Genomic DNA, 18518 nt, shown 5'->3' with positions numbered 1-18518 from the left:
TATTTATAATATTAAAATTTCCCATGTACGTGTTAGGTTCAAGTTCGATTATAGTAGTGTATGTAAATTAAGTTCAGTTCACATGGTGTAGGTAAATTGAAAGTGTACGTAAACTCAGTTTATGTAGTGTAAGTAAACTCAGTTTGCTTGTATTTATACGTAAAAATTCATACGTAAATGAGGTTTAACTATCTGTATGTAAATTGAATTTTTACTCCTGTAACCTAGAAAAACCAAAACACAAGAATGGATACCATACATTTTTTTTTAAGAAGAATGAATACCATACATGAAATGCATTTACGTAGGCATACAAAAATTGAGTTTGTTTATTTGTATGTAAACTGAATTCATGCTTACACGTACAATTCGGAAAATTAAAACGCAAGAATGGAACTCAAAGTCACAATTTTAGAACTTAGAATCACATCTTTCCTACTCGAAAAACTTACAGAAACGGAGAGAGTGACAACATGAAGGGGAGAACGGTGTTCTGGGTGGAACGAAGGGGAGAACAACATGACGAAAGAGATGAAAGCGTTGAAGGAGATGGAGAGAACGATGAAAGGGAAAAAATACATAATGAAAGAGTTTTAGTTATAGTTAAAATTTTATTTTATTTCATTTTAAGGTTATTTTTGTCACTTTAGGGTGTAATAACTATTTTTAAAAAAATTAGTATTCCTGTTTCTTTAAAAAATGATTATTTATGGCATATCATAAAACATTTTAATGGAATTAAATTTTTAAAAAAAAGGTGAGAAAGACTTTCACGCTTTTTTCTCTTATGTAAACCTTGATCAATATTCCTTTGACAAAAATAAAAGAATTAAAGAAAACATGTATGGAAAACAGATGTTGATATTTATTTTTCCCTATTTTTGTCAATTTAACACCGATCATGTCATCACATTTTTTTTAGCTTCTATTCTACCCCTTTCTTTTGACTAGTTTGTAAGACACCTATCCACTTATATACTGAAAATTTTCAGGTAATGTTCACTAAACACAATGCCAGAACCATTGTTTTGTTCAGATAAAAACAACAATAATAATAATATAATACTCTTCTGCATACTTGAAATCTTCATTGAAGATGCTTAAACCATCATTTTCACAATTACATGCATCTATTTTTTTGTCATCCGTAATATGCATTTGAAAACTATAAATGAGATGACAAAGTCAAGCTTGCAAGTAAGAAAATCGATTGAAAACATTGGACGGTAATACTTCTTATATTTGCACATCCGCACGTAACATCTCATTTCTGCCTAAATTTCACCAAACTTTAGGACTGAACTCATTTCTATATGAAGGAAGTGATCTAATAATTGAAGGCAATCATTTTAGCCAAAGAATGCTAAATCAAACCAGTAGATAGCTAGTGACATTTTGATCCAAATTCCAAACTCTCCCATCATTTTGTATTGTGTCAATCATCTTTAGAAATTCAGTTTTTGCTTTCAAATCCACGAGGAGTTGGCTTTCATCTGCGCCCAAAATATCTCTGTGACCATTTCTTTTTCCTCCTTGCGGTACCAGCTGGAGCCTGACATGGGCAGAAAGAAAAAGACATTAAATGTATGTTCGATAAACAGTGTGCATAGACAAATACAAGTACAAGATTCACAATAATGGTTCTGCCTTTTCTCCTTGGACAATTTTTTAACGATTCACATTGCAAAAATACAAATTACTACTTCATAACTCCAGTAGGATATTTTTAAGCTAAAAAAGGTTCAGAAGGTCATAAGTGACTCACACCACACCCATGTTTATGGAATCTTAATAAACATCGCACTTCCAATAAATAAAAAAATTTAAAAAAGGAAGTTATATTAAGAAACTGGGATTAGAAACATCTTCAAAATGATCTAGCAACTAGCATAGATTAAATGCATGGCAGTCACACCTAAGACACTTCACAACTATATTCAATTAATAAATGGCCTGCCCAAAAGTGTTGGGTCAAGAGGGGGCAGTCAGGGGATCATCCAAATTGGTCCAAGAGCAACCATACAAGTGAGTTGGACACCACATCTTTACCCAAAACCTTAAGGCATTAAGTTTATGAGTCCTCTCACATATAAAGTGTTCAACCCTCCACTTTTCCAAGCAATGCGGGACTTAACTTACCACACACTTGTCACAACAAAAGGATACCTATAGATGAGGGTTTAAATACCCATATAGTTTACACAAACATGTTAATCCAAAATAAAATACTACGTACTTTCTCTGTCTCATTACTATTAGTTGTTGTATTTCAATCTTAATTGTGTTTGTTGGTCAGGTTCCAGGGGTTAACTGTTTTGACAGTTTTGTTAGTTAGTTAGTTAGTTTGACAGCTGTAGGTTGTTATGTTAGTTTGTGGCCTATATAATGGCTATTGTAATTGTTTGTTTACAAGGTGAAATCAATAAATTTTCTGTTTCTTCCCTATTCAATTCAATTCTCTCTAAACTTTAGAAACAAGGTTTCCTCCATTTTTGATCATACATTCCAACAGAATTGGCATCAAGAGCCTGGTTCTTTGGTTCAAGATTGAAGAAAGATTGTTGTAGAATCTGTGAAAGATGGCAACATCATCAAATAATGGTTTTCCAGCACACCTACCAATATTTGATGGCAAGAACTATGATCAATGGATCGCGAAGATGAAAGTGATATTCAGATTACAAGATGTGGTTGAAATTGTGAATGATGGAGTTGCTGCATTGCCAAGAAACACAAACGATGAACAAAACGCTGTGCATAAAGAATCGAAGAAGAAAGATGGTAAAGCCCTGTTTATCATTCATCAATGTCTGGATGCAGACATCTTTGAGAAGATTTTGCATTGTGAAAGTGCAAAAGAAGCATGGGATACGTTGGCAAGAAACTATGGAGGTGATGAGAAATTGAAAAAGGCTAGATTACAATCCCTAAGAAGACAATATGAATTGCTGCAAATGAATGAATCTGAAACTGTGAGTCAGTATTTTGTGAGGTTAACTAGCTTGACAAATCAAATGGTTAGAAATGGTGAAACCATAACTGATTTGATGAAGATTGAGAAGGTGTTGAGAACACTAACTCCAAAGTTTGATCATATTGTTGTCGCTAAAGAAGAATCCAAGAATCTTGAAGAATTGAAGTTTGAGGAACTTCAAGCTTCACTTGAAGCCCATGAATTGAGATTGACTGAAAGAAGCAAGAACAATGGTAAACAAAGTGAAGATTCAAATGATCAAGCTCTGCAAGCTCAGTATAACAAGAAGGGAAAGAACCAGAATTCAAAGAATTCAAAGAATATGGTGAATGGCTTGCCTCAAATCAAGGTCTCAGATCAAGTGTGTGACAAGTGTTGCATATCTAAGCAGTCAAGGAATTCTTACAACACTGAGATGCCTAGTAGAGCTACAAGAAGATTAGAAGCAATTCACTCAGATGTTTGTGGTCCTTTTGAAGAAAAATCAATGGGAGGTAATAGCTATTTTGTTTCATTCATAGATGAATTCACTAGAAAACTATGGATATACATGATAGCTAAAAAGAGTGAAGTATTTGATGTGTTTAAGAAGTTCAGAATAATTGTTCAAAATGAAAGTGGTGAAGTCATTAGCAAGATTAGAACTGATGGTGGTGGAGAGTATACATCAAATGAGTTTAAGTCATTTTGTGCATCAAATGGCATAAAACATGAGATAACTGCCCCTTACACACCACAACATAATGGTACTGCAGAAAGAAAGAATAGAACCATTGTGAATATGGTGAGAAGCATGATTAAGGAGAAGGGATTGCCTCACTATCTATGGGGTGAAGCAACTTCTACTGCTGCTTACTTGTTAAACAGGTGTCCAACTAAGAGGTTAGATAATGTCACACCAGAAGAAGCTTGGTCAGGGATCAAACCATGTGTGAAGCATCTGAGGGTGTTTGGTTCATTGTGCTACAGACACATACCGGATCAGTTAAGAAAGAAGTTGGATGACAAGGCACATGTTGTGATAATGGTTGGTTATCACTCAACTGGTTCATACAAATTGTATGATCCGATTGGAAAAAGGGTTATGTTCAGCAAGGATGTGAAGTTTGATGAATCAAAGAGTTGGAACTGGGAAGGTGGCATATCAAGGAGGAATAACATAGTGTATCTCAATAAACTGGGAAGCTTTGAAGACTAGCACATTAGAGGAATTGAAGATGAAGTTAGGAATGGACTTTACAAATTAAGATTGTAATAAGGAGGTGTATTAGTTATTGTATTTCAATCTTAATTGTGTTTGTTGGTCAGGTTCCAAGGGTTAACTGTTTTGACAGTTTTGTTAGTTAGTTAGTTGACAGCTGTAGGTTGTTATGTTAGTTTGTGGCCTATATAATGGCTATTGTAATTGTTTGTTTACAAGGCGAAATCAATGAATTTTCAGTTTCTTCCCTATTCAATTCAATTCTCTCTAAACTTTAGAAACAAGTTTTCCTCCATTTTTTATCATAAGTTCCAACAATTACAATCTTCTGTTTAAAATATTTATTCGTCTCAAATTACTTTTTCATTTTAGAATACCGAGACAATATTTATTATATTCAATAATACTCTCCTTCAAACAGTCTATACTCCTAAGTCCTAACTACTCCACTACTACTTTCAATTACTCCAAATAATGTAATGTCTTGCTAAAAAATCATCATAACTAATCATTTTGTTAAGAAATGTGCATTAGCTTAAATAATACTGATAATGCGATAGAGGAAGTAAGTAAAAAATTGCTAAAACTCGTATATATAGAAAATAGAATCACCGTTTCCTCTGATTTAAGTGCTTCCTCAAGATTACTAAGTGTTGGCAATGATCCACCTTCCATTACACCCATTAGTTTCTTCATCCGAACACGCATTTGAAATAGTTGAGCTATGAGTTGGCTTACCTGACATTATAGTTGTGGATTTCTCAAAATTAGAAAGTATAGCACCAGTTCAGAAACCACAACCTATAAGGTCACTTAGACATAAGAAGCAAAAATTTGATAGAAAATTCATTCTACTCACCTGCTGCTCTGTTTTCCCTGAATCCTTAGCAACTCTTTTCCTCTTAATAGGGGACTCGGCCAACAGTTCTGGCTTTTCCCTTTCCTCTAGAAATAAACAAGAAACGTTGGTAAGCAAAATAAGTTAATCCATATTCAATAAATTGAAAAGAAAAAAAAAACTCCTCACAAAAGCAAAAAGCATAAAACTAGCATCTTCATCATGTAATAACCATGGGGATTTGGAGCATTTCTTTCAATTTGGTAAGAAAATTTTCATCTAAGACTATTTATTCATTGATGATGTGCTACCAATGGCACATGATATGTATAAATGCCTCAAGTAAATATCAACAAAAAGAAACCTTAAGGGGAAATTGATACTTTATCGATAGCATAAACTGGATATTTAAAGAGAAAAAACAGTTTTCATGCCTCACTTAAAAAAGGCATAAACAATTGGGTTGAAATAATCACAAGATTTTAAACAGGCAGAAAAATTATTATTGATTGAAAATTGAACCAGACTAAGACAAATTTTTTATTTACTGAAGATATATTCCCATGTTAAGAAACAAAGTTACATATACATGAATCTGATGGAGTCATTTTTGTTTCACAGATATGAATGCATTGATTAGTATAAAGAAAGGACCTGGGGTCATTGCTTCTATTATCACTTCCATATTTTGCAAATTCTTCTCTGCTTCTCGAATTTGAGCAGGAGTAACCTGCAAGCATGCAGATGAGATGACAAACGTTTACAATCACTGTTCAATTGTAAGGTTCATAGACCCAATTTATATTGCACATAATTACTTACTTTGTTCCCAATTGCTATAAGGCACCAAATACATGAAACTGTCGTGAATAAAAATATTTAGGATAGTTCATATGCTGGTCCATACCTTAGCCATACCAGGAATCATCCCAATGACACGAGACACAGAACCCATTTTTGCAACAGTACGAGTTTGCTTTAGAAAATCATTAAAGTCAAACTTTGCACTCATGATCTTCTTTTGCAGGTCTTCAGCTTCTTCTTGTTGCATCTAAAATAAATGTAGTTGATAAGTGAATATTTTATTTTCATTGTGTCAATGACAGTACAGAAATATAGTAAGACTTACAACTTCTTGTGCCTTCTCCACAAATGAAAGAACATCTCCCATTCCTAGTATGCGTCCAGCCATTCGGTCAGGGTAGAAAGGTTCAAGATCTTCCATGCGTTCCCCCCGTCCTACAAGCTTAATTGGCTTTCCAGATACCTGTCATCATGGAACTACCCAATCAAACAAAGTATATAAGAGATAGAAGGAGAGAGCTTCAAATGTTGGACTATATCAATCACTTTACAGTTTCAAATACGGTTTAGAAACATGGCATTATTGTCATTTAAAAGATAAACCAAATATCGCAAAACCTTGGTTTTGGAGGAGTTGTGGAGGAGTTGTGAGAGGAAGTGAAGGAGAGTGGATTGGAGGCTTTGCTAAGTGTGTCGGTATGTGCAATGCATTCATAGCTGAGATGTGGGGAGTTCTTGAAGGATTACGCTATGTGAGAAGGTTGGGATTTCGCAAAGTGGAGTTAAATATTGATTCTGTAGCTGTGGTGCAAGTGATCAAGTCTGCACGGATTCAAAGGTCACAGGGTAGTGCTTTAGCAAGGCAAATTTGGAGAATGATGGCAAGGAAACAGGTGTGCAGATGCATTGGCAAATATGGGATGTAATCTTGGTTATGACATTACGATTTTTAATTCTTGTCCTATTCAGCTTAGTGCGATATTCGCAGCCGATAATATGGGTATTACTACTCCTAGATTAATTCATGTGTAATCTTTTTTCTTTTGGGCTTTAGCCCTCATGTCTATCAAAAAAAAAAATCGCAAAACCTCTCATAGCTGAGGGCATACCAAAATCTATATATTCATAAACTAAAAGCAGCCTCATTATAATATTGGCTATGAAATACGTCATTCAAAACAAACCATAAATGTCTGGGTGGTGTAGTTGGTTATCACGCTAGTCTCACACACTAGAGGTCCCCGGTTCAAACCCGGGCTCAGACATTAACAACATTTTTTTGAATTTACATTTTTTTTAACATACATTTCCATTGCAGATCCTGCAATGAATCCGCTACATAAGTATTTCAAGTGTGATTTTTCATTTTTGTCTTATGCAATTTTATATGCACATATTTGAGTTTTATGAATTTTGTATAATCTTACGATTAGTGTTACGATTTTACTTTGCCTATTCGATTTTGTAAAATAATCTCAAGTTTAACTACCTAATAGATCAACACTCCACAAAGATTATCATTAAATTTGTTTTATGTCATTTTGAAGATAAAACATCAAAGTCGGTGGAGGTTAAGGTGTCAAACCAGTTCCTTATGATTTCTAGCTTTGTGTCAACATAAGACAGGAACATACTGATATTGAAAGGAAAGATGGAAGGAAGAATAAAATCTTAATAGAGAACTCCTCTGTATACAACTCTGGGCTGATTTGAGAGCGCCTCACATCTCCAAACAAATACTGAGTCACTCGCTGACTACCTAGTACCTACAAATTCCTCCATAATTTTTATTATGCAGCTCACTCCTACCCCTTTACTAACGATTAACAGACCAGAGGCTCACTAAGGCCCATATCTATTACATAATTGACACAGGACCAAAGCAAAATACAAGAACAAAAAAGCCGATAGAATTTTTTTGTCCTCGTGCACCTATTAATCACATTTTTTAAGCTAACAGAAAACATCTCATGAAAGCTAAAAGATAAAGACAAGCAAACCTCTTTGACACTCAAAGCTGCTCCACCTCTTGAATCACCATCTAGCTTTGTCAAGATGGCACCAGTTATCCCAATCTCAAGATTGAAAGTAGTCACCAAAGCTGTTCACACAAGAAAACAGTGAAGTCGGAATTTTTTTAAAATTTTTCAAGGTATCATCTACGAGCAAATGCAAAGACCAACTCGTTTGAGGATCTGGAGCGCATTCAAGGGTTGTTTCTCAACAGGTGAAGTTTTGTATGCGTAAGTCAGAGATTGAACCCCTGACCACATGCTTAAGGAACCCAAGTTGCTTCCGGATAACAACCAATTTGGTAGTAAAAAATAGGTTTAATAATATGCCAACCATTAATTTAGAACGGTTCATAAATATGAACAGTATTTTCAGGGGGGAACCAACTCTATATATTAATAGAAAAAGAAAAAAAATAAAATTTCATGTAAAACAGTAAATACTTAATTAAAACTTCACTTCTGAATACCTGCTGCTTCTTGCCCTGTCATAGCATCCACAACTAACAAGACTTCTGTTGGATTCAGTACCCGTTTCACATCTTTTAATTCATCCATCATGGCTTTGTCTATCTGTTTAAGAAATAACAACCTTGATGAGCATAAAAGAATTTATTCAGATATTAAAAAAAACAATAATTATGGGTCATGCTAAACAGTGCTCCGGGGGCACTGTTTAGCATTTCCCAATAATTATTCATTATAACACTTCCAATCATATAATGAATTACCTGCAGCCTACCAGCAGTATCAACAATAACCACATCAATATTCTTCTTTTTGGCCTCTTCAAAACCTTGTTTAGCAATATCTGAAGGTTTGACATCGGTACCTGCTGTATAGACAGGCACATTCACCTGATACAAGCTATAACTAATTATAATCTTGTGATTAGATGCAAATAGAGAGAATAGAGAGTTAAGAGATAGTCAAATAATGCTAATTAGATCTTGATCTTAGATGCCTGAATCCAATATGTTAAAAAATAAGAATTCTCACAACACTTCTCTTGTTTCCTTCATATTTTTAGAGCGTGAAAGATCGTTAAATACACTACAAGATGCAAAAGCACCATCTATCGAGATTAGCATAATTCATGTAACCCAGGAAACACATCACTTCTACTCTACTACAAATACACTTTGTGTTTCATAATAGCAAGCAACAAAAGTTATAAAATTGCAACTTGTCGACAGCTTCAATGAAACAAAATTCCGGTACCTGTTTGCCCAAAATAGTAAGCTGGTCAATAGCAGCAGGTCTGTAAACATCCCCGGCAACTAGCATGCAACTCTTCCCCTGAGATAAGGTTGATATGATTTGTTTTAATAAAGCGAAGGAACTAAAAATAATCAGAATGCGATAAAGCATATGGAAAAAGATTGGAAATACACCTGTTTCTTGAAATAACTTGCTAACTTTGCACACACGGTTGTCTTCCCAACTCCCTGGAGTCCAGCCAATAAAATGACAGTGGGCCCAGATTTGGCAAAAGTCAGTTCAGAGACCTCTCCTCCCATTAATTTTATAAGTTCATCATAAACAATCTGTAAAAAACAGCAATCAATATACCCACTTTGTTCTTGTAAAGAACTTCGGTATTTAAAAAAATAACTCTAGTTGATGTTTTCCCATCCAAACAAGTTCTCTCACCATCACTAAATGTGAATTACAATAAAATGTTATCAAGAAAAACAAGAAATTTACACGCATTGGTAGTGACTTGTCCACTTTCTACAGTGAACAAGGTTTAGTTGTCCTGATAGTACATTGACGCGACACATTTCAAATGCAGTTTAAGAATATCCATTTTTTTGCAGAAAAAGCAAGAATAAAATCAGTTGAATTTTTGTACCAAAAAAAAAAAAAAAAAATCAGTTGAATTTAAACGCAATTTTAAGACCGTTCAATTGAACCTCTCAAACCAAAAACATATATACATAACCTTGTGTGGAGTGAGAGACCGTAATGCATTGAACAAAACAGGCACCAGTTCAAGAAAATGTGAAGTTGCACACTAGAATTTATTTCCGGATGTTGATTTAAACATAACAGAAATGCTAATACAGTAAGTTACATGATGCAATATGAAGCACGGACACTCCTCATATTAGACGTGTCCCGGTGTCGGACACCGACACTTATGATTACATCGGTGTTGATGAGTCACTGTCCGTGCTTCATAGGATGCAATAGCAATGAATGAATGAATGAATGAAATTGAAATGACTCATTCAACCTTAACCAATTGTTGATCGGGTTTAACTCCTCGAACGACTCCAACACCCACAGCTTGATCACTAACAGATTGCACAAACCTTCTTACAACAGGAAGACTTACCTGTAAACACATGCATGCACATTATGTTACCTTACCTACCAAAAACTAGACAAAAAATCAAAATCATAATCTTACATCAGCTTCTAAAAGAGCTCTCCTTATATCTCGCATAGGTTCCGCAATATTATCTTTAGTCAAAACCTCTGCACATATCAAATCAAATTAAAATCCACTAATTGTATCATCAACACTTCAGATTAAAGACGTGTCCGGTGTCCGAAACTGACACATATAATTAATTACATTCAATTAGTTCTAATTTATTAAATTATCATCGGTGTCTACGTGTCAGTAGTATCGATTAGAAAGTTAGGAAAGACCTTCTCCTTTGAGCTTGTTCCAGGCAGATTCAAGACCAGTAGTTAACTGACCGAACATTTCAGCTCTCACCAAAACTGGACGAATCATGTCCGTTGTTTTGACAGTTATGCTCTTCGACTGAACCAATCCCCATATCTCTTTCTGAAACAGAAACCAAACAAAATTAGAATGAATGAATGAATGAAGTAACAACCAATTATAAGAATAGTATTAGGTGACGTGGCATGCTTACAGCGAAGGAATTTCTGAAAGAAAGGGAAGAGCCAAGCTTGATAGAAGAGGAAGAGGAGGAGGAGCAGGAGAAGGTGGTTCGATGGTGAGAGAGAGGCGTCGAGAAATGGCGGGACGCAAGTACTGCTTCCATCTCTACCAGCTATGGTTTATTATCCACAACAACTGCCAAACTATATCAACTGCTCTTAATTTATCTTATCCATACTTTATTTTTTAAACGTCAAAATTACTGTAGTAATTAGATGATAGATTATAATTTTTGTCAAAAATTGAATTTATTTTATCAATGCTTTTTTTTTCTCGGTTAAAATTGGTAATTAGTTTTTTTTTCTACAAGAAAATTAGTAATTAATTGTTAAAAACTTAAAATAGATCTTTGGCAGAATTTAAACCTTGAACTTCTCAAATTTTTAGCTCAAACCATACTCAAATAAAGACAAAAAATAATTAAATTTACACTATCATCAAATAACTTTAAAAAAAACAATTATGTGTTCTGCAAAATTATCTCACTATACTCTACCTTTTTTTTTTTTTATCCAGTAATATAGTGATTAGCAATTCTATCTTAAATATGAATATGTAAAATGTCCGGGATTCGAATCTCGGCTCCTGCATAATATATGCAATGTCTCTATCAACTACTGAACTAAGCTCACCGGAACCACTATACTCTACTTTAATTATAGGATTTAATATGTATGTATCAACGGTGTAAATTTTTTCACACAAACATTCAATCAAATCTCTTCATGTAGTATATAAGTGGCGCTATAGTGTATTTTAATTAGATACATGTGTAAAATTAATTTTACATCGTTAATCTAACAATTAATCTCTTAGAGAGAGATGGGATAGCACTTATAATAAAAAGGAAAATGCTAACTAGTGCCCCCGGGGCACTAGTTAAGGATACTAATTATAGTAAAATTACATTGAAACTTGTGTAGTCAATGTTTGTAAAGTATAAAAAGTGTCATTTCCAATGCAAAAATTGCTTTTTTTGTATCCTTAACTAGTGCCCCGGGGGCACTAGTTAGCATGACCCTAATAAAAAAGGTGATAAAAAATATAGGTGGTTTGGTATGTAGAAAGAAGATTATGAGGGTAGTCAAATTATCATAAACAGAGAAAATATATAGGAAAATGTTAACTAGTCTTGTCATTACTTGACACTGCTAGCCTAAGTGCCTATTTGGATAGGCGTTAATTTTGACAAAATTACGGTGAACCACCGTGACTTTAACAAAAGTTACACTTTATAATTAAATAATTAAATCACGGTGCGACTATGACTGTGATTTCGCTAATCTCACCGTCAATATAAACATGCACTTATAAGCATGACTTCAAAATAAATACCATGCACTTTTTTGCTGCATAAAATATATTGGAACAAAGGTGAAAGAGAGTAACAATTCTCCAGATTCATCAAACTCTACAACAATCTACATTTCAGGGACCCAAAAGAAACAAAAGTTAGAAGTCTGAATTGCATGGCTAATGAAATAGAATGAAGAACACGGTTAAGAATTTTGACAGAAAAACACACAACATATCACTACTAGACATTTTCAAAACGTGGTAACGCGAACACCGACCCCTTTACACACTTGTCATCCCATCCATTCCTTTCCATTCGCAGAAGGGCCTTATGCAATGACTCCACTATGCGACATCAGCAATGATGCAACTTTTATGCAGAAATATTATTTGAGTACCATTTTTCTTGTCATCCATCCCGTCCCCTAGACAGCTTGATTAAGAAAAAAACATACGACTTATCATGTTCAACGCCAAGCTTCAGCCCACTCAGATCTTGAATTTATTCGTCCAATAAGCGCAATTCCCCTGTTCTTCTCCACTGGTCCTGCTGTATCAGAAGTATTCAACTGAAGGCTTTTGCTGTTGCAATTTTTTGTTTGATCCGCAATTGCCAGAGAGCAAATTTGAGAGACAACGCTGCACGGACAACTGTCAACCAGCAACCTATTTCCACTTGAAATAAAATTTTCTGTAGATGTTGGCAGAGTTTCGGATTCAGTTTCACAGTCATCTTTAAAAAGATAAGTAGGGCTTTGTTGCGAAGGTTCGGCAGTGACAAAAACAGTGTCATCGTCGCTACAATCATTTCCGTATTCACTGTCATCCTTGAAAAGCACTTGTGAATCGCTCTGATGCGCGTCATCATCAAAAGAATTTAGGTTTGAGATAGGGTTTGATTTTGTGATAGACTCCTCTCTTTCTTTCAGTGTCATCACTACTAGAGTCTTGAGGAAATTCATGACTTGTACAGCGTACATCAGAGCAGTCAAAGGATCTACCATCTGCAGTAGACATGTAAGAAATGCTGTTAATGCAATAAAGATTAATCATAACCTCAATACCATAACTTTGCTAAACATATAAGACACGAGTTTAAAGGAACACACACACACCAGAGTCAATCAGAAATGATGTAATTTTGAACAACAAACTTCAATGTTTTTTTTGAACAAACTTCAATGTTTAACACTGATGGTTGTAAATTTAACCAAAAATGTAAATTTATTATAATATAATAATGTAAATTTATTATTAACTAATATAATAATGTAAATTTTTTTTACCAAAAATGTTTGATTTCTTCAATAGAAGACGGTTGATTAGTTAAATTAAATTAACCACATAGAAGTAACAAAATGTTTGTTCTATAGTCTTCGAATTTCAATCACAAAAACGAGGAGCATGAGCAGAACCGTAAACTAAATATACAAGGGAACATGATTTTGACTTACGTTAGTCATGTTTGGTGCAAAAACCATTGCGATATTACGTGCATTCATCTTGTTCAAATGTTCCAGCTGAGCAACGTCTGCCATTAGGTTAATTGCCCAATCTAGGAGGGCAGCTTCTGTTGGAGGAAGAAGGCTCACAAGCTGAGCACATTCTTCTTCTGATTGGGACTGCATCACCTGCTCCGGATCAAGAGGGTCCAATATCCCGGTTGGAAGTTCTCTGAACCAAGCCTACAAAGATTTCTCAAGTATATCAAAATTAATGAAATAATCTCTTTTAATATAGGAGTAGTTGCCTTAATACATTCAACATATTGCTCCACAGTGAGAAAACAATTAACATTAGTACATTTAAATTATGGTTAAGCATGTTTTAAATCCCGATAATAATTACATTGAATTTTGTTTTTAGTCTTTGTGTCCACTTTTTTTTTTAGTCCCTAAAGAAAGGCTAAAAGCATCCAGTTTTATGATTTCTACTAACTGAACAGAGGAAATATGGACTAAAATAAAAATACTGTGGGGACTAAAAAACATATTTAACTTTTATCTCAAAAATATATATATATATATATTTAACCCTTCAAATTACCTAGACAATGTTCAAATAGACGATAGGACCAAATCCCAACAACCCAAGAGCCTAATTCCATATAAATCTATAAACTTTAAAAAGAGAAAGAGGGAGAACAATTTTGAAGGGACGAAATTTAGTAAATACCTTTATAAGACCTGCCAAGCAGTGCACGTCAATGCCATTCGGTACAACTCCTCTGTTCAGTTGTGCCCTCACAAACTCCTCTTGACTATTTTCAGCATTAATTCTGAAGATTCCTTCAGACTAGAAGTATACGTTTAAAAGTTCAATCTCAAGTCTATGGAAATTAAACAACAAATCATACAAAAGGTTTCTGGTATGAATTAGTTCAAATACCTGCAGGCCTCCTAGTGCGTAGAGATGTCTTTGCATTAACAGCAGTATTGTAGGTACACTATTTCCTCTGGCGTCAAAAGAAAGCTGCATAGATTCTGTTGAAACACCAAAAACACTTGTGCTGTGGACAATAAATGAAAATATATCAACATTCAACATGATGATGATATAATTCAGATGCATTCACCAAACATGTATTATGAGTCAGGTAAATAAGAGAGAATACTACTAAAATATCATATGAACAAATAGATAAGGGTGTAAATGATATTTTATCTATTTGTATCAACGAGGACTGTACTTACAAATGCAAAAAATAACATCACTTTGCTTATCATTATGTGCATCACAGTTGCAAGAAAAAATCAATTATTTTACGATGATAAATCCAACACCATCGATTAAGTTCCCCAAAATATCAAATAAAACAAAACTGACAACATAACCAACAAGGAAATAAATCTCTGGTTTGATTAACAAAGATGGAAGAAAGCATTTTACACTAATGAATTTGCCTTCCTCTCATTTTTCTCATATCTTGTACTAGTTACAAATGAACCAAACCCACTAGAATACTAATACTAATTTGCAAATAAACAAGAATCGTTTTATGAGTATACATGTCATAACTCAAAAGGGTGGAAGTTGTTGTATTTATCTGAAAAAACGAATCATACGCCGTTGAGGACCTTCAATTACGTCTGTTATGTAAAAATTCAAGTTTGATATCAACAGATAAAAAAGAAAGAGTGGGGAAAAACTAGATATTCGCCCAAACTCTATGAAATTTCTAAAATGCAATTTGTTAAGAATTGGATGTGGATATTAAAATTCAACATCACACGAGTTAATTTGATGAATTTTAAACATGAAACAAAAAAAACACAAATTGGGAACAATAGATTTCCAAAAAAATAATGAATTATTTTCCGATGATAAATCCAACATTGTTGACGAAATGCCCCAAATTTCAAATAAAACAAAACTGACAACATAACCACAAGGAAATAAAAAGGTATGTTTGGCTTGATTAACATAGATGAAAGAAAGCATCTATACTAATTATTTTACGTACTCTCATTTTTCAAACTATCTTTTACTATAATTCAGGATGCGTTCACCAAACATGTAATACGAGCCACCGAGTAAAGAAGAGGTAATACTGCCGAAAAACAGATGAACAAATAGACAGGCTGTGTGAACCAAGTGTGCCTATGACATTTTGTCTATTTATCAAAGGCTTATACAGACAAATGCAAAAATAAAATCACTTTGTATATTATTGTGTCATCTCAGTTCCAAAAAATAATGAATTATTTTATGATGATTAATCCAACACCATGATGAAGTACACCAAATTTCAAATAAAACAAAACTGACAGCATAATCAACAAACAAGGAAATAAAAGGTGTATTTGGCTTGATTAACAAAGATGGAAGAAAGTAAAGCATCTACATTAATGATTTTACCTTCCACTCATTTTTCTCATATATTTTACTAGTTACTACAATGAACCAAAGTATGAAGTGTGGATACTCCTTAGATTAGGCGTGTGCCGGGGTCGGACACCGACACTTATTATTACACTGAATTATGTCATATTCTCAAATTAGTATCAGTGTCAACGTGTCCGTGTTCATGCTTCATTACCAAACCCACTTCAGAAAACTAATTTGCATATAGACAAGTAACATTTTATGAGCATAGATGGATATAAGTTGCTCCATTTATCCAAAAAAATTAAATCATATGCCATATAGGACCTTCAATTACAACAATTACATATGTTATGCAACTTCCAAGCTTATATATTAACCCAATGTCTATGAAATTATAAAACCATAATCAGCATATACTAACTAACCCCAAAAACTTAAAATTTCAATATAGAAAGAGATCTTCTAATAGCATAAAAATCATAGGTTGAGAATAACAAATCTAACAAAAAAGATAGAAAATTTAAGCAATTAACATAATTTAAAGAAAGCCCAAATGAAAAGAAAAAGGTAAAAGAGAATAGAAATAAACCTAGCACTTGGAGGTCTAGTTGGAACTTCAGGTTCAAATTCAACAGGTAAACCAAGAAAACCATGAAAACGATCAAAAGTAACATGAGCAACATGTCTAACATTAGAAGGCCAACCAATTTCCATTGAAGAAGATGAAATTTCACCAGTGCTGCTACAACCAATCAAAGATTTTCTAAAAGTAGCAATCAAAAGTGTCAAAATAGAAAGTTGATCTTTTTCTTCTTGTTCTTTTTCTTCTTGTTCTTGTTCTTCTTCTTCTTGTTGTTGAATCTGAAAAAGATCATGATTGGGATTGAGACTAATAAGAGAAGTTTGGTGAGATGAATCATTGAGAGTAGATGAACAGCTTGAAGGTGAAGGGAATTGAAGAACTTCCGTCATTATTACTGTTTTTGATGAAGATTGAGTGAAGTTTGATTCAAGAAATAATAATGGATTATGATGGAAGAAGGTGAGACGTGAACATCATCACTCTGTTACTTCGGTTACCCGCTTTACCCGGTTAACCCGACCCGGTTTCAGTAATCTACTATATTCTATTCTATTTTCTATTTCTATTCAGACAAAACAAGAAGAAGAAGAAGAATCATTATAACATCGCATAGAGAGAGAATGAGAGGTGGTTGGTTAGGGTGAATCGCGTAGATGAAGGCGTGTATGTTAAACAGACAGAGCATTGAAAATATATAATAAGAAATAACGTGCTACTATTTTATTATTTTTGGAAAATATTAAACCGTGACCCTTAGACAATGGTTAAAGAAATAAAAATTGCAGTAGACTTATCTTTTCTCGCTTGATTGGGCGCTAATTGCATTCAATACCTTAAAATTTTAAAAAAGAATTGTTGTTCTTTTTTAGGAAAATATTAAACAGTGCATCGAGGCACTAGTTGCACTAGTTAATCATACTAATAAGGGAATTTTTTCTTGGTGTTTGTGTATTCAATGTCTTAAATTTTGTCTCGCGGGCACGGTTTAGTATTATCCTTTTTTTTATGCTTACAACATTTGATTTTATTTCCATTTTTATTTCTTTAATCAGTGTCTAATAAGTACAATCTGACCAATAATTGTTCACAAAAATTTAATTTTGTATTCTCATGAATGATCCGTTTTAGGATAAGTTCATCGACCAGTTGAGTCCAATGTGTTGATTGTTCCCATTTTATTTCTAGCTATAAGTAGTCACCTGTATAAGGTATATTAAAATTTACTTCAATTTTTCAGATTTATTTTACTATCGAGATCATAACTTATTCATAAGAGTCTAAACTAATATTAAATTTTATTTATTTTAACGCACACAACATATTAGATAAAAAAGACAAAGTCAATAAAAAGACAATTTGTCTATGTTATTTACAATTAAAATGTGGATTAATCTTTTTATATATTTTGCGCATTTTATTAAAGGTTTTACTTTTAACATTTGCGTCGACCTTCCAAATAGTCGAAGCCAGCCCTAGCTATTATTAAAAATAAATAATCTCTACAAAAATATATAAAGTCAAAATGAATTATTCTTTTCAATCGAATATTTTCTATATGTAAAAATTTATAATTAACTGTTTAATGGTTGAGTTCCCATAGACGTTGGTATTTAAGTTCAAACTATGTAAGATTATTTTCAACCCACTTGTTTGTTTGTATGAATATTTTTGTTTTGACTTTTATAAAAGTAATTTTTTTTCTATAAATTAAGAGCATTTAAATATTAAGTTAGGGGTAGATATCCCAACTATGTTAATACTCCTATCCTTCCCCATTCCATATCTATATCTCATATTAAATTAAAAAGAAAATAAAAAATAATAATAATTACAAGGGACTAGGCCTTACGAAAAAAACAAAAACAAAAAGAGAGGATCTTCAATTTTTATTCAATTGTGATTAAAACACCCTAAACATCTTTGTCAAAAAAGAAAAAACACCCTGAACATCTAAGCACAATTACTTGAATGTTCCATTCTTGGGAGAAAGTCTAACCTAGGCACAAGGATATCACCTCATTGTTAGGCACACTCACATGAAAAAAAAAATTAATGAGAA

The 18518-nt window shown here is 33.4% G+C and overlaps 2 protein-coding genes and 1 non-coding gene across 3 annotated transcripts; 1 reads left to right on the top strand and 2 right to left on the bottom strand.

Annotated features, from left to right (window-relative positions):
- Positions 1-1066: 1066 nt before the first annotated feature.
- Positions 1067-11082, bottom strand: LOC123890371 (signal recognition particle 54 kDa protein, chloroplastic). The gene is made up of 15 exons (XM_045939970.1): positions 10724-11082; positions 10491-10632; positions 10246-10313; positions 10069-10170; positions 9224-9376; positions 9051-9128; positions 8561-8686; positions 8300-8402; positions 7818-7918; positions 6143-6280; positions 5921-6064; positions 5668-5743; positions 5035-5120; positions 4788-4913; positions 1067-1552 (listed from the first exon to the last, which is right to left on the bottom strand). Exons 1-15 carry the CDS (start codon positions 10853-10855, stop codon positions 1490-1492), a joined length of 1638 nt encoding a protein of 545 aa, XP_045795926.1. The 5' UTR covers positions 10856-11082; the 3' UTR covers positions 1067-1489.
- On the top strand, positions 7009-7082 carry TRNAV-CAC. The gene has a single exon. It is a non-coding gene; the product is annotated as a tRNA-Val (tRNA).
- Positions 11083-12127: 1045 nt separating the features above from the next.
- On the bottom strand, positions 12128-17168 carry LOC123890370 (rho GTPase-activating protein 5-like). The gene is made up of 5 exons (XM_045939969.1): positions 16466-17168; positions 14437-14557; positions 14224-14343; positions 13503-13733; positions 12128-13052 (listed from the first exon to the last, which is right to left on the bottom strand). Exons 1-5 carry the CDS (start codon positions 16846-16848, stop codon positions 12516-12518), a joined length of 1392 nt encoding a protein of 463 aa, XP_045795925.1. The 5' UTR covers positions 16849-17168; the 3' UTR covers positions 12128-12515.
- Between the last annotated feature and the right edge of the window lie 1350 nt (positions 17169-18518).

This window comes from Trifolium pratense, linkage group LG6 (assembly GCF_020283565.1).
Source record: "Trifolium pratense cultivar HEN17-A07 linkage group LG6, ARS_RC_1.1, whole genome shotgun sequence".
NCBI classification, from domain to species: Eukaryota; Viridiplantae; Streptophyta; class Magnoliopsida; order Fabales; family Fabaceae; genus Trifolium; species Trifolium pratense.
Note: the sequence above shows the minus strand (reverse complement) of the source record. Positions and strands in the feature narration are given on the sequence as shown.

Coding starts and splice junctions, on each gene's coding strand:
- LOC123890371 (XM_045939970.1), bottom strand. CDS start 10,855: ATGGAAGCAGTACTTGCGTCCCGCCATTTCTCGACGCCTCTCTCTCAC. Junction 8,687..9,050: donor TTACTATTTTGGGCAAACAG/GTACCGGAATTT, acceptor AGCTTGTATCAG/GTGAATGTGCCTGTCTATAC. Junction 8,403..8,560: donor ATACTGCTGGTAGGCTGCAG/GTAATTCATTAT, acceptor TTTCTTAAACAG/ATAGACAAAGCCATGATGGA.
- LOC123890370 (XM_045939969.1), bottom strand. CDS start 16,848: ATGACGGAAGTTCTTCAATTCCCTTCACCTTCAAGCTGTTCATCTACT. Junction 14,344..14,436: donor ACGCACTAGGAGGCCTGCAG/GTATTTGAACTA, acceptor GTATACTTCTAG/TCTGAAGGAATCTTCAGAAT. Junction 13,734..14,223: donor GCTTGGCAGGTCTTATAAAG/GTATTTACTAAA, acceptor AAATCTTTGTAG/GCTTGGTTCAGAGAACTTCC.